The sequence below is a fragment of the Equus asinus genome, chromosome 10 (assembly GCF_041296235.1).
Source record: "Equus asinus isolate D_3611 breed Donkey chromosome 10, EquAss-T2T_v2, whole genome shotgun sequence".
NCBI lineage: Eukaryota > Metazoa > Chordata > Mammalia > Perissodactyla > Equidae > Equus > Equus asinus.
Window position 1 is genome coordinate 83,751,030 of NC_091799.1, and position 16,687 is coordinate 83,767,716.

At 39.4% G+C, this 16,687-nt stretch overlaps 1 protein-coding gene across 19 annotated transcripts in view; it reads left to right on the forward strand.

Moving 5' to 3' along the window:
• The window catches only part of DROSHA (drosha ribonuclease III), a 127,314-nt gene that overhangs the window by 68,696 nt on the left and 41,931 nt on the right, over window positions 1–16,687 (forward strand). For all 19 annotated transcript variants that reach the window (XR_011506523.1, XM_070519824.1, XM_070519826.1 and 16 more), the window contains 4 exons: window positions 1,838–1,945; window positions 2,459–2,597; window positions 2,953–3,013; window positions 13,516–13,575. Coding sequence is in view for 18 of the 19 variants with exons in the window: in XM_070519824.1 (XP_070375925.1) it covers window positions 1,838–1,945; window positions 2,459–2,597; window positions 2,953–3,013; window positions 13,516–13,575 (368 nt within the window). In the remaining variant the exon portion in view is untranslated. The remainder of the gene's footprint in view (window positions 1–1,837; window positions 1,946–2,458; window positions 2,598–2,952; window positions 3,014–13,515; window positions 13,576–16,687) is intronic.

Here is a 16,687-nt window from a genome sequence, read left to right on the forward strand (position 1 = left end):
GGATGTGGGTCATATATGCCTTTCCATGGTATTGATAAGAATCAAACTTATTTGGAAAGAGAAACTGGCTCTATTTGGAGCAAGTTAGAGGAAGTGGTGAAGGGACTCAGAGCTGTTTCACGTGAGTCAAGGTGAAAGGAAGTATGACTGAGTTAGCCAACAGGAGATGCGGGGACTTGGCCATTCAATGTGTTTTGTCTCCAGGGATAGAACTAGGTTCAAGGGGTAAACCTCCAATGCGACAGATTTGGGCTTAATGTTAATAATAATTTTCTAATAATCAGAGTACTCTAAAGAGAATGTTATTTTCTTGACAGGTAATGAATGATTCATCTCTCATTGGAGATATTAAAAAATCAACAATTCACCAGTCTGAGTTCATACTTATGAAATATAGTTGCACTATATAGTCTTCATAACACATCCATAGTGAGCTTTATCATCAATTTCTTTGAGCTCCCTGTTACCTGCAATTTAAATGTCTGGAAAACTGTTATACTTCGGCCGCACACTCTGTTTTCATATTATTGTGTGTTTTAATACAGTACTTATAAAAACAAAGTGGAAAAAATGCCAGTAATTCAAATCATAATGGCATATCTCTCAGAAGCCCTTGAAAACAAAAAGAACGTCTTCGTCTTTTTTCTCTTCCACAACTATTGTAAGCCTTGCCCATGGAGGTGCTCAATATGTATTTATTGAATTGAACTGGAAAGAAAGACTTTCTGTTGATTAGAGAGCCTATTTGGGAGAACTAATCTTTCTTTATAAGTTAATACAGGAAACTGATTTCTGTAGTTTCAAGCAAATCCATTTTCCCATATTAAACAATGCTAGCTTAAAATACTTCAAAGACTAAAATGATGTAAAGCATACGTCAGTCATTCTATGGGCTGTGCCCATCCTCCGTGTTCTGATGAATAAGAGTGACTCCTTCATTCTCTTGAGTTATTGAAAAAAGAAAGTTATTGAAAAAAGAAAAAGATATGCCTTTCATGAAATCATCTCCCAATAAGGAATCTATAGCCAAATGGAAAGTGATTGAAACAAAAATAAAAGTTCCATGTCCTCAGGTGACTTAACTGTATGGGTGGTTTTATCAAAGTTGTCCTCAGAGTGTTAGATCATTAAGTGTTAAACTTGGAATGGCCTTTTGAGGTCATCTGGCTGAGGAGTTCTTACCCAGGGGATAGTGATGGGCTTTAGGGGTTGGTGAACCTACCTATTAAAGTTGCATACAATTTTTGCATGTTTGTCCACATAGGCATTTTTCTGAGGAAAGAGTCATTTTCCTTAGATTCTCAGAAGTGTCTTGACCCTGACAAAATTTCAGAATTTATGAGTCGTAGTCCATTCTGGTAGAATTAAAGATAGACAAGGGGGCACAGAAATTCTTATGACTTCCTTGAGGATACCCTGCTGAATACTGATAAACCAGGGCTGTTCCTACTTGAATGAAGGCTACTAGGCCTTGTTATTTGCTCATGTAATCCTTTTAATTGTCCTTGAAAGTAACTACACTGATTATCCCCATTTTTACAGGTGAGGAAACTGAGACAGAGAGGTTAAATAACTCACCCAAAGTGCCACAATGGATGAGTGGCAGAGCAGGATTTGGGCCCAGGCATTCTGGTTCCAGAAACTATACGCTTAACAACTATAGTCCACTAGCTCTTGTAGAAGATTTGCCAGGATGCCATGCAGCCAGTTAACTATTTCAAGAGTTTGCGAGATGGAATTTGGGATGTGAAAATGGTTTTTGTTTGTTGTAGAATAAATTTAGTGTTTTTATAAGTTTTTATAAAGTTAAATATATTGAAATGTTTTTTTCCCCCAGCATGCAATGATGCTGCCTGTTTTGACCCATCATATCCGCTACCACCAATGCCTAATGCATCTGGACAAGTTGATAGGATACACTTTCCAAGATCGTTGTCTGTTACAGGTAAGAATTACTCTCCTGTACACTCACGTAATAACAAGATAGGAGTATTTCATCTTGCAGGTTACAAATGGAGCACTGAGCTCTTAGTTCTGGGAGATGATGAGGACAGTTAGAAATACAGCTCTCTCCAGTACTCTACTCTGATTGCCACTTTCAAACCCTTTTTCTCACCTTTTTTTTTTTTTTGAGGCTTTCCCTAAAGAAATAGACTAAAGCTAAAATTTGCCTGTCAAACCAGAGCCCCTTCTTTCAGCTTTTCCTTCTTTATGGGTCTTCTTTCCAGGTGCTGAGTGTTCTAATTCTCCTCTGAAAGACGTGGCCTTTTAGGTTTGTTTTCAGAAGGGGGCTTGCACCAGAGCTCTGGAAATTTCACGCTGGAGGAGATAAGATGGAAAGATCAGGGCTTAAAATTCAACTGGATAGACAGATCTCTTTCCTGTTTCATTTGGGATGATATAAAGATGGAACATTTTTTGCTGTTTTAAGACAGAACTTATTTCATTGAAATTTTAGCTGGCCATGACTCACCCGAGTCATCACTTAAATTTTGGAATGAATCCTGATCATGCCAGGAATTCTTTGTCTAACTGTGGAATTCGGCAGCCCAAATACGGAGATAGAAAAGTTCATCACATGCACATGCGGAAAAAAGGTATGTTTGGGTTCTTCTTTCATGATTTGGTCTGTGTACCCCGTTGTACATTAAATCCCCACCAGGATTGGTTCTCTGGTGACTGTTTCATCCTCTCATTCTTTAGTGCTTCCTGACCCATATGCAGTAACATTCACTTTGAGCAAAGCATTATAATAAGGATGGATGAAATTTTTAGAAAAATTTCTTTCTCCTGTGAAGTGTTTTAAGTGACTAATTGATCAAACTTGTAGATATGCAGATGTTAAACCTTTTAAAGTCAAATTGGGATGAGATAGATAATTTTCTTTCTATATGTCATATCGTGGTCCTGGAATGCTTCTAACAGTATTTACTTGTGTATTTTTTTAAATAGGAATTAACACCTTAATAAATATTATGTCACGTCTTGGCCAAGATGACCCAACTCCCTCAAGGTAAAGTAGATTTTTTAAATAATAGCTTTATTAAGATATAATTCACATACCTTACAAGTCTCCTATTTAAAGTATACAATTCAGTGATTTTTAGTATGTTCACAGTACTGTGCAACCATGATCACTATCTAATTCTATGATTTTTTCATCACCCCTAAAAGAAACTCTGTACCTATTAATAGTTACTTCCTGTTTCCCTTAACCTTCTCAGCCCTAGGTAACTACCAATCTACTTTCAGTCTTTATGGATTTACCTATTCTGAACATTTTGTATAAATAGTATCATACGATAATTGATCCTTTGTGACTGGCTTCTTTTACTTAGCATAATGTTTTCCAGATTTATCTCATGTTAAAGTATGTATCAGTACTTCCTTTCTTTTTATTGCCAAATGATATTCCATGGTATGAGTATACCACATTTTATTTATCCTTTCATCAGTTGATGGGCATTTGGGTTGTTTCCACTTTTCAGCTATTATGAATGATGTTGCTATGAATATTTGTGTACAGGGTTTTGGACATGTGTTTTGATTTTTCTTGGTTATATAACCAGAGGTGCATTCGTTGGGTCATATGGTAACTCTGTTTAACCTTTTAAGAAACTGTCAGACCGTTTTCCAAAATGGCTGCACCATTTTATATTTCCAGCAACAATATATCAGGGTTCTGATTTCTTCTTATCTTTCCCAACACTGGTTACTACCTATCTTTTGAGTCTAGCCATCCTAGTGTGTATGAATTGTTATCTCATTGTGGTTTTGTTTGAATTTCCCTGATGGCTAGTAATGTTGAGCATCTTTTCATGTGCTTATTGGCCATTTCTGTGTCTTCTCTGGAGAAATATCTGTTCAGATCCTTTTCCCATCTTCAATTGGGTTATTTTTTATTATTGAGTTATAATAATTTTTTATGTATTCCAGATGCAAGTCCATTGTCATATGTATGATTGGCAAAAAATTTTTTCTCATTCTGTGGATCAATTTTTCACTCTCTTGATGATGTCCTTTAAAGCACAAAAGTTTTGATGAAGTCCAGTTTACCTATTATTTGTTTTGTTGCTTGTGTTTTTGGTGTCATGTCTGAGAAACCATTGCCTAAAGTCACAAATATTAACATCTATGTTTCTTCTAAGAGCTTTATAGTTTTTCCTTTTGTGTTTTGACCTTTGGTCTATTTTGAGTTAATTATTGTATATGATGTGACGTAGGGTCCAACTGTTGCTTGTGGATATCCATTTATCCCAGCACCATTTGTTGAAAAGGCTAATCTTTCTGCACTAAATCGTCTTGGTACGTTTGTTGAAATTCATTTGACAGTATATCTGAAGCTTTATTTTTGGACTCTCAGTTGTGTTGCATTGATCTCTATGTCTGTCTATAGGCTGGTACCACACTGTCTTGATTACTGTTGCTTTGTAGTAAGCTTTGAAATCGAGAAATGTAAGATCTCCTTTCTTCTTTTTCAAGATTGTTTTGGTTATTCTGGATCCATTGTATTTCCACATGAATTTTTGGATTAGCTTATCATTTTTTGCAAGCTGAGATTTTGATAGGGATTGTGTTGAATCTGTAGATCCATTTTGAACAAGTCTTCTGATCCTTGAAAATTGGGTATCTTTACATTTATTTGTCATCCTTAATTTCTTTCAAAATGTTTTACAGTTTTTGGAGTATACATTTTGTATGTCTTTTGCTAAATTTATTCCTAAATATTTTATTCTGTTTGATGCTATTATAAATGGAATTGTTTTCTTAAGTTCATTTTCAGATTGTTCGTTGCAAGTGAATAGAAAAACAATTGAGTTTTGTATACTGATCTTGTATCCTGCAACCTTGATGGTTAGCTCTAATAGTTTTTTAGTGAATTCCTTGGGATTTTTTGTACATATGATCATATCGTCTTCAAATAAAGGTGGTTTTACGTTTCCCTTTCCAGTCTGGATGCCTTTTGTTTCATTTCCTTAACCTACTTGCCCTGACTAGAGCCTCTAGTACAATACTGAATAGAAATGGTGAGAGTGGATTCTTGCCTTTTTCCCTAATTTTAAGGGGAAAGCATTCAGTCTTTTACTATTGAATGTGGTGTTAGCTGTGGGTTTTTCTTAGGTATCTTTTTTCAAGTTGAGGAAGTTCCTTTCTATTCCTAGTTTACTGAATGTTTTTATCCTGAAAGTGTGTTGAATTTTGTCAAATGCTTTTTCTGCATCTGTTGAGATGATCATCTGTTTTTTTCCTTTTCTTTTTTTTTTTTGAGGAAGATTAGCCCTGAGCTAACTACTGCCAATCCTCCTCTTTTTGCTGAGGAAGACTGGCCCTGAGCTAACATCCATGCCCATCTTCCTCTGCTTTATACATGGGACGCCTACCACAGCATGGCTTGCCGAGTGGTGCCATGTCTGCACCCGAGATCCGAACCGGCAAACCCCAGGCTGTGAAGAAGTGGAACGTGTGCACTTAACTGCTGCACCACTGGGCCAGCCCATGTTTTTTTCATTTATTCTGTTCACATCACATGGTATATTACATTAATTGATTTTTGGGTATTAAACTAACCTTGCTTTCCTGGGATACATCCAACTTGATCATGGTATATAGTCCTGTTTATATGCTGTGATTTCAGTTTGCCAGTGTTGAAGATTTTTGTGTCCACATTCATAAGAGATATTGTTCTGTAGTTTTCCTTTTCTGTGATGCTTTTGTCTGGTTTTATTATTAGAATAGTACTGGCCTTATGAATGGGTTAGAAAGTCTTATATGTTAGCTTTCCTTATTTTATTTCTTTATTTTAAAAGATTCCTTCATATATTAATATTCTCACTTTTGTGTGGCCTTGAGCCCCTAAAGATTCTCGGAAGGAAGTGGGCTGGGTCTCTGTAAACTGATTAATACCCTGGAAAATTGAATGGAAGCAAATGCCTAAATGGCTAAGGAGGCTCTGCTGTTGCTCTCAGGAGGATTATCTTTGGGTATGAAGTACAGTGGGTTGTATTTGGAAAGTCAGTAGAGGAGATTGCTTGAGGGCAGCTTTCTTTTTAAAATGGGTAGTTGAAAAGTTGAATAACCAGGCTTGTCTGTCTTGGGATCTAGACATTGATGGATTCAAGGTGGGTAGAGCAGAGTTAGAAGTGAGAGAGAGTTAAGACAATTGCTGCCCCTGATAACTGGCCTCCACAATCAAGAGAGGGAGCAGCCATAGCTGGCACAGCTTCCTTTTCTACCTTTTTCTTCCTAGATCACTTTTCTTTTTAAATTGGCTTGCCTCGATTTGCTCTCTTTTGAGGTTATCATAAACTAAACTGTCTTTTCTTTTCAATCAAAAGGTAAAAAGAAAGTCAGCACTAAACTTTAAAATTCTAGTTTGAAGATGATCATACACCTCACTATGGTATTCTGCGAGAGTCTAAGATCAGAAAAGAACTGTTTAATTAAAAGAGCCCTAATCACACCCTCAGGGATAGTGTGGCCATGGTTTCATTTTACCCTGCTGTACTGTAGAATCTCCAGATGACCAGTCTGTATTTTAACAAGTGGAACCCTGAGTCTCCCGCAGCGCCTTCAGCAAGGCTGCACACACCACAAACACTTACTTCTCAATGATGAAAGCATGGGTTTAAATTATCTTTGTCTTATTTACCCTAATCACAGTTGTTGGTATGTAAATTATGTCTTTTGATAGCATTATTCAAGGCTCATGATTTATGTTTTCTTTTGCTCTGTTACAAAGAGAGGGCTTTCTTACTGTGGCAAAAGGAATGATATTTGAGAAAGTGTGTTCTTTCTGAATTTACCGTTTTGAAAATGATACCGTTAGCAGAGAATAAACAGATAATCTCTGTTGTCCTTTGACTTCTGGCCCTTGCTGCTTGTGTTGAGACCCTCTTGCTGTGGATCTGATCTTGTTGCTGGTGGACAGTTGACCCCAAGTTTCTGTTTAGGGGGAGCCTCCTAGCCTCGGCAGCTGGGGCTGCTGCTGCTTGATTGCTTGACATCTAGCAATGCCCAGCTACGCCCAGCCCCGGGAGCTGTGTTTAGGAAGCTTCATACAAATTTAATTCAACAGACATTTATCCAGTGCCTTTTGAGGTTGAGGCAGTTTGTAGGTATTTTAGAGGATCCAAGGGCAAGTAAGAGACAGAAAGTCCCCACTTAGCAGGAGGCGTAGCTACCTGGAGTGGGTAGGAGTGCCATAAACATAAATAATGTAAGGGAGACTGTGCTCTGGGCTTCATGACGGTCAAAAACAAAACGTGCACACAAGACTGCCGTGGGGCTGAGGCGAGCTCTGGTGGTTGTTTAGGGGTTATAGGTCAGTGCTCTTGCTCTTGAATAGTGGAGTTCACTTGAAACCATTTGCCCTGTTTCTTTCTTCATTTGCTACTATAAAATGGGACGCAGTAGTCCCTGCTCTTTGGAATTTTTGTATCTTTGAAGCAAACACTATCAAATTGCAGATGTCAATGGTTATCTCTCCTCCCAAGCAAGCTTGCTCAGAATTTTAGACTTGAGAAGGGAGAGAGAGAGCAAGCCAGCTAGTAGATTTTTTAGTAGGTTTCTGGCACTGATGGAAGTGGGACAGTGGAGGAGCAAGGCAAGCAGGGGAGAGGGCCGAGGGGAGGAGCTCTTGATTGAATTCTTCTCCTAGTCCCCCTGAAAACCAGTCCTCCTGCCCCGGCGCATCCTGGAGTACACTTAGGGACCACATTCTGCCAGGTCCCTTCAGACTGCCTCTACAGTCAGCCTTCTTGCTGTTTCTGGAGCCTCGATTCTAGTTCTTAGTCGTAACCTGCTGGAAAGCTTTTTGTGGCATCTTGTCACCTACTGCATAAGTCTGAACCTCCCCTCCTGGCAATCCAGCACCCCTGACTGGCCCCAGGCCACTTTTCCAGGCATGTCTTTCTTTTCCCTGTGGCTGTCCACACACCAATAAGACTGAGGTCCTTACCGTACTGTCCTGCGTGCCCTCTCCACTCCTCAGATGCCAGCAGTCATTGTACCTGTAACCCTGTGACATCCTGCTGGCATTTGTTTTATGGCGCTTATTCTAGCCCTCTCATGTATTGTAATTGTATTATGGTCTGTTTTTTTTTTTTACTGTAAGAATTTTGAATGTCTGTAGTCCTACTCTCTCTTTTTTAAAAAATTTCCTTTCCTTTTGCACCTAGTGCCTTTCGCAGAGCTGGGGCTCAGTAAATAAGTATTACAGGAAGGAATGCCATCCATGATCCTACTTTTATCCCAGGTTATTTACTTGTTGACTAAAAATTGGGAAACTGGGGCATTAAGAAGAGTCATAGTCAGAGTCATCAGCAGAGGTTTACATGGGTGGTTAATATCTTACTTACTCTGATTTGGGATCAGCTAGGATTTGCAAAAAGCCATGAAGAGAAGACTTAAAATTAATGAATAAAAACCTGTCTGCCTATCAAAAGTACAAAATAATTAACTTTTATGATGGCATCATCTCAAGCGATTATGCCACCCATAATTTTAAAAAGCGTCAGTGTTTAACCACATAAATCTCAGTTGTAGAGTTATATTTATATCATGTAAAAGTTGTATAGTTATATTTAACTCATGCAAATAGCAGCAAAATGTTATCACAGAGAGAGTCTCTGAAAGATTAGGTATTTGGTGGCATTCAAAGAATCCAGGTATTATCAGTAAGACCTTTGGGAAAGTGGGATCAGAAGACTGGCAATGGAAAAGTGAGAGAATCAAGCAACCTTGTTTTGTTTGTTTCTTGTTTTGTTTTTATAGGTTGAGTCATTGCTAGACATAATGTATAACAATGCATTGGACCAAGAGAGATACATATGGAGTATTTATTAATGTCTGTGTGTTTCAGGAAATGGTAGCTGCAAAGTATACTTTAAGTCAGTTTTACCTAAGCATTTAGCATTAAAAACACAGTCACAACATGCATTAAATGTATGTGAATTCCACTGAGTGGATTTACTGATTTAAATGCTTCAAGTTAAATCCCAGAGATGCTTAACTGGGATCCATGGGTCCAGTAGGACTCAGATCTAGTAGCTCTGTGACCCCCTCCCCCCCGCCCCGCTCCAAGTATCTAGGCAGATGTAATGAATAGACGGGATTCCTGAACTGGTTGGAAGGTGTGCCTGACCTCCCAGGCACCTTTTATCTCTACTCTGCCCTTCACTGCTTGAGGCTTGGAATGCAAAGGGAGAAAATGTCTGCACCTTCACTCTAGCAGTTACTCTTGGACTTGGCTCATTTCAAGTTGGTTTTCCGTGGAGTAAATGACACCTTGCAGTAATTACTGTTTCAGGGAGACTGTTGTGTTTTATAAAGCACTTTGAATTCCTCAGACCAAATGTGCTGTATAAATGTTACAGTTAAGCTAGATTTCATAATGCCTCTGTTGATTCAGTTCTCAAAAACAAATGGAGTGTTTACTGCTCAGTAAACATCTCATCTTGGAGTTTGCTAGTATTTATAAAGGGAGTGATTAAAGAAAGTATAAACAATGGAAGAAGGAACAAAAGATTTGCTACTGCAGTCAACAAGGACTAGCAGCTCCGTCTATCCATTTTTCCAGATAAACCATTGGGTTAGGAATTGTCCAGTATAAGAATAAACTAAAGTGATATTTAATCCCCATTTTTGTTTGTGGCTTATTGCCAGAGTTTAGTTACAGTGTAGATATAGAAAAACATATGCTGGATATGGGCAAATTATTTAATGGACGGGAGCCTCACTATTGAATAAACCTGTTTAGAACTGTGACCTTGTATTTTAGCACACTGAATAATAGTCTAGCTTTGTGGTTATTAAAATCCTAGACATAGTTCTTGTCTCCTGAAAGTTTATGGAAGAAATTAAAGTAAAATTTACGCCAGTATGACTTCATTCAAAATAGTATATGACTCAGAGCAGCTATTATTCTTTCACTGGAAGGCTTAGTCTTCTTTAATAAAGCGTAAGACAATCCAGGTATGGTTTGTCCCCACCCCAGACCCCTGCCAGGCTTCTTGCTTTCCATGTGAAGTAGATTTTCCTGTATAGTATTTTGAACTGTTGGGAAGAAAACAGAGTCTCTACCATAGAAAATGCATTTTTATTTTAGTGGCTTGTGGAAAAGAATAGGGTGATATTTCTTTCTTTCTTTTTAAAACCTGATCATTTCTTTCTTAGTTCCTGTCATCTCTCAAGACAGTAGCTTACCGGGGTTCATGAAATTTAATTAGCAAGAGGACTTAGGGGTTAACATTATCTTGCCTCTAAATTGTGCCTATTCCTTGATGCTTTCTCTAAGAGTGATGACAAACACTTTTGGAGTTCTGGCGTATTTGACAGAAAGCAAAATTGCAGTACTAAAAAAAAAGTTTTTAATATAATGTTTTATATTCCACCATGGAACTTTTTAGTCACTATTGGCCTGTGGAGTGGTAACAAAAAAATAAAATATCTTTTAGAATCTAGTGTATCTTTGGTAAGAATAAGAAAACTATGTTTTAGGGCCTAATGCTTGTTTTCTTTCTTTCTGTTTTTTTAGTGAGCTAGTAGGTTATGACTTCTTCAGCATAGCCATAAATTATTTTCTCATGCTTTTTAAAAAAATTCCCCATTATTTGCTATTAACTGCTTGCCAGAATGCCTTTTCCACATAAATAAAGGCCATAAATTGAAATGAGAGTTCAGAATCACTTCTTTAATGCTCAAATAACTCCAGTTTTCTCATATTACATTTATTTTTTCTTTTAAAATTCCTAAATGTGGAGGAATGATAGTGTAGGAGAATAAACTTATTTATGAGATATGTGAAATGATATAAAATTGAATTCCAATTATCAAGCAGATGATTTGGTAGCCAAGAGTCATTTAGTTTACAAACAGTGTTTATTTTCTACATAGACTGAAACTATAGGGAGACTTTAAATAGGGAAACTAAACTGGCACACACGAAATGGAGAACAATGAAAGATAGTATATAATTTTGTCATAAATTGAGTGATAAGTGTTTAAGTCATGTGGGAATGGGGGTGTGGGTGGGGATGGTTAGCCAGCATCCCTGAGAGCTCTAGCAGTTGGGGCAGGCTTCCCAGCTGACCTTAGGAATGAGCAGGATTTGAGAGGCAGCCCTGATGGCCTAGCAGTTAGAGTTTGGCACACTCCACTTCAGTGGCCCAGGTTTGGTTCCTGGGCACGGAACCACATCACTCATCTGTCAGTGGCCATGCTGTGGTGGTGGCACACAGAAGAACTAAGACTTACAGCTAGAATAAATAACTATGTACTGGGCTTTGGGGAGGCGGAAAAAAAAAAGGGAGAGGAAGATTGGCAACAGATTTTAGCTCAGGGTGAGTCTTTCCCAGCAGAAAAAAAAAGAATGAGCAGGATTTGAGAGAGGTAACATGAAAGGGAGAAAGAAGGTGTGTCAGGTACAGTGCAGGGGCTGGTCAGCCTAGAGTTCTAAATTGCTGCTGAAGGTAGATGAAAGGAGTGGGCATGGTGGGACTAGATAAAGAATGACCTTCAAAGCCACACAGGTTTAGACTTGATAGTCAGCTACAGAAGTTTTTGGAATGATGAGAGTCGGTGTCACAGACATTTAAGAAAGCCCCTGGAGTCAGAGAGGCGATCTCTAGCTCAGGCCCAGGCCTGTCCCTTGCGTTCTTTGCACAGATCCCAGGGGCTTGGTGTGCCCTCCTTTCCTCTTCACTGTTGTCACCATCCTTTCTGGTTTCTTCCCGTTACACATCCCCCATTCCCCATATTCTCTCTTTCTGCAGCTCGCCCTCAGACAAAGCATTAGTTTGAGACTACTCAAATCAGAATCCTGTTTGTCTCCACTGCTTCACAGTGATTGCCCATCACTGGCCTTAGCAATCTCCTCGTGATGAATCAGTACTCTCTTCTCATCTTGGATCTATTTCTTGCTTGAAACATGCTCCTCTTTGTCTGGAGGATAACGCTGGCCTCCTTTTCCTCCCACCTCCCTGACCAGTCCTTCTCCTTTGCTGGCTTCACTTCTTGTTGACCTCGACTGTGACCCTTCCCTGGGCTCAGGTCTGGGACCCCTGTTCTCTAGCTGCATTTTCTCCCTAAGTAGAGTCATCCAATTCCATTGTCTGAAATCCTGTCTAAACATTGACCACTCCTAAAGACTTATTACTGACTTTGTCCTTGCCCATGAACAATAGGTTAGTGTATCCAATGCTTTGTTGATCTCTCCATTTGGATGTTTTATGAACATTTCAAAGTTAACATGTCTAAAATGCAACTCCTGCGTCTCCTCAAACCTATTCCCTTTTGATGTTCCCCTCACAGCAGATGGCACAACTTTTCATCCAGCTACACGAGCCAAAATCTAGGCGTTGACCTTCATTCTTTTCTGTCGCATAGCTTCCAAATCCCAACTGTTATCAACAGCTCTTTTCTGCTGTGTCTCCACAACATATCCCAAATCTGACGGCTTCTTCCTTCCTCCACCATCACCTCCTCACCAGCCTAAGCCTCCCGCCTGTCTCATCGAGACGGCTGCGGTAGCCTCTGCAGTGCTTTTCTTTCCTGTATTCATTCTCTGCACAGCAGCCAGAGTGGCCTTTTAAAAACTTGAATCAGATCATGTCACATCTCTACTCATCCAAAGAGAGTGATCTACTTTAGCACTGAGAGAAGGTGCTGCACTGGACTTCTGAGAAGCAGGAGGAGGCTTTCCATGGGCTGCCTTCCTGGTTGTTTCAGCCTTGTACTCAGATGTGAGAACCCTGCCTGTAAGATGTACCTTCACCATATAATGAAGACCATAAGTGCTATATGTGCTGATGAGGGAAGTATTAATTTTGATGAGAAGATTCATAGAGGAGCTAACATTTGCTAGACCTTGAGGGATGAGTCAGTTTTCATTGTGGCTCAGTGCACAGGGGAGATGGTGGAAAGTTCTAGGGCAGCAGAGAGCTTGGTCTGAACAGAGGCACTGAGTGTTTTAGAGGATGTGTCCTCTTCACAAAGTACCAGGCAGTTTTGGAGCAGGAGCCTGGCTTAGAGGTGGGAGAGGATAGCTGTGGATAATGAGACTAAAAAGTCGCTTAGACCTACTTTGAAGGACTTTAGATGCTAGGTTAAGTTTAGAGTGTGGGCAATGGGAAGCTGCCCTTAGAACACTGGACCCAGACTGATTTTTTAGTGTTCAATTCTAATGCTCACTGGAATGCACTCTCCTTTCTCTCATCTACCTGATAGCAGTATGGAAAGATTCACAGTTGTTAGGGTGATATCTCCTCACTTTAAATCTGATTCCCAGGGGAACGGCGCCCTCAGGTTGGAAAGCCTGAACCACATATATGATGGAACGCCCCCTCCCTTTCCTGTTAGTCAGCCTCCCCTACCTCCGGCTAAGATGGCGGTCAGTGGTCTTGATCATGAGGGACAAGGTAGAGTGTTTTGATTACTGAAGGAGCTAACCCTCATGTGTCTGTTCTTTGAGAAGAGAGGGAGGGAATGTAAATGTGTGCTATTTTAATTTTCCCACAGGATTAATCACAACGAACGGTTGGAGTTTCTGGGTGATGCTGTTGTTGAATTTTTGACCAGGTAAGGAGGTTTTTCTACTGTTCTACAATAATTGCATTTTAAGGTAGCGTACTTAATACATTGCCTTCTTTCTAACTAGCCAAATAAGGCTTTGAAACACCCTGTATTTTGTCTCGTTTGTAAAGCTTAAAAGCTACATGTCTGTGGCTCTTGCCCTGATAACTTGCACTCACTGATGCTGTAATGAGCAAGATTACAAGATGAAAGGCTAGTGTCTCTGTCCTGTCAAGTTTATGTTCAAGTTGCTGCAGCCACAAGAGATCCGCTTGTCTTGGTCCAGATGCTTCAGAGCTTATATTCAATTTGTAGAGAAAGGGATGATATTTTAAAATGTCATTTCATTTTCTAGGATTTGTCTTTGATCCCTTTCTCACTCTTTCTGATCTCAAGGGAAGTAAAACTTACAAGTAATTTTAATGCTGAGATTTTGGGTGTGTGTGTGTGTGCGTGTGTGTGTGTATTTGTATGTTGTCTTCCCAGAAGTGTTTTGGGGTCCTTAATTTGGAGGTAGGGGTAGGAAAGTGCATTTTGTTTTTCCGTGCTCACATAAGTTTGCTTTTGAGGGCGACAAGAGATACTTCTCTTGGAACTGTCTTGAGCTACTTTTATTCTCTTTAGGTTGTTTCTTCCCCTGAGAAGGACATAATGAGGCAAACAGGCTACTCTCTTAGCCTGTGCTCTTGGACGCAATAGGACTAAATAGGCTTAGTGGATCTTAAAAACTGGTGCGAGGGTTAGGACAGATCAGTTGTTGTTGTGGTCCAAACTGGTTTTCCATGTGACGTTCTCCCCAATGCCTGCACTTTGCTGATCAGCCCCTTTAGGCTCGTCCTTACAGCACAGCCGGCCACATGTGCCACTCTCAGTTCTGCTCCTGTCTCTGTCTGTATGTGTGAAGAAGAGACCACCACCGCTGCCCTGCTCGGGACTTCCCAGGCTGCTCTTGGGGGCCACCCATAACCTGAGCAAAAGCATTTGTTTCCAGGCCCAGTTTCTGAGTGTCATAGAGATTTGCTCTTAGCAGCGTGTGACCAATTCTTCAGGTCTTTGTTGTCATCAGATTTCAGAGAAATCTTTTAACAGAAGTAAATGTGAAAATGTGAGTGAACGGTGCTGTTTGGGCCTTAGCACTTTGAGATATACCGTGCTTACTGTTGAACTTTCGAAGACTTTTTTTAAATTTTTTTTTTTTTTTTTTTTTTTTTTTTTTTTTTTTTTTTTATTAATGTTATGATGGATTACAGGCTTGTGAAATTTCAGTTGTACATTTTTGTTAGTCATGTTGTGGGTACACCACTACCCCCTCCGTGCCCTCCCCCCACCCCCCCTTTTCCCTGGTAACCACCGATCAGATCTCCTTCTCAATATACTAATTTCCACCTATGAGTGGAGTCATATAGAGTTCGTCTTTCTCTGACTGACTTATTTCGCTTAACATAATGCCCTCGAGGTCCATCCACATTGTTGTGAATGGGCCAATTTCGTCTTTTTTTATGGCTGAGTAGTATTCCATTGTGTATATATACCACATCTTCTTTATCCAATCATCAGTTTCTGGGCATGTAGGCTGGTTCCACGTCTTGGCTATTGTAAATAATGCTGCGATGAACATAGGGGTGCAACGGACTCTTGAGATATCTGATATCAGGTTCTTAGGATAGATACCCAGTAATGGGATGGCTGGGTCATAGGGTATTTCTATTTTTAACTTTTTGAGAAATCTCCATACTGTTTTCCATAATGGCTGTACCAGTTTGCATTCCCACCAACAGTGTATGAGGGTTCCTCTTTCTCCACAACCTCTCCAACATTTGTCGTTCTTGGTTTTGGATGTTTTTGCCAATCTAACGGGGGTAAGGTGATATCTTAGTGTAGTTTTGATTTGCATTTCCCTGATGATTAGCGATGATGAACATCTTTTCATGTGTCTATTGGCCATATTCATATCTTCTTTTGAGAAATGTCTGTTCATGTCCTCTGCCCATTTTTTGATCGGGTTGTTTGTTTTTTTGTTGTTAAGCAGTGTGAGTTCTTTGTATATTATGGAGATTAACCCTTTGTCGGATAAGTGGCTTGTAAATATTTTTTCCCAATTAGTGAGCTGTTTTTTTGTTTCAATTCTGTTTTCCCTTGCCTTGAAGAAGCTCTTTAGTCTGATGAAGTCCCATTTGTTTATTCTTTCTATTGTTTCCCTCAACTGAGGAGTTACAGTGTCCGAAAAGATTCTTTTGAAACTGATGTCAAAGAGTGTACTACCTATATTCTCTTCCAAAAGACTTATTGTCTCAGGCCTAATCTTTAGGTCTTTGATCCATTTTGAGTTTATTTTGGTGTGTGGTGAAAAAGAATGGTCGATTTTCAATCTTTTGCATGTGGCTGTCCAGTTTTCCCAGCACCATTTGTTGAAGAGACTTTCTTTTCTCCATTGTAGGCCCTCTGCTCCTTTGTCGAAGATTAGCTGTCCATAGATGTGTGGTTTTATCTCTGGGCTTTCAATTCTGTTCCATTGATCTGTGGACCTGTTTTTGTACCAGTACCATGCTGTTTTGATCACTGTAGCTTTGTAGTATGTTTTGAAATCAGGGATTGTGATTCCGCCGGCTTTGTTTTTCTTGCTCAAGATTGCTTTAGCAATTCGTGGTCTTTTGTTCCCCCATATGAATTTTAGGATTGTTTGTTGAATTTCTGTGAAGAATGTTCTTGGGATTCTGATTGGGATAGCATTGAATCTGTATATTGCTTTGGGTAGTATGGACATTTTAACTATGTTTATTCTTCCAATCCATGTGCAAGGAATGTCTTTCCATCTCTTTATGTCATCGTCAATTTCTTTCAAGAAAGTCTTGTAGTTTTCATTGTATAGATCCTTCACTTCCTTGGTTAAGTTTATCCCAAGGTATTTTATTCTTTTCGTTGCGATTGTGAATGGGATAGAGTTCTTGAGTTCTTTTTCTGTTAGTTTATTGTTAGTGTATAGAAATGCTACTGATTTATGCACGTTAATTTTATACCCTGCTACTTTGCTGTAGTTGTTGATTATTTCTAATAGTTTTTCTGTGGATTCTTTGGGGTTTTCTATGTATAAGATCATGTCGTCTGCAAACAACGCGAG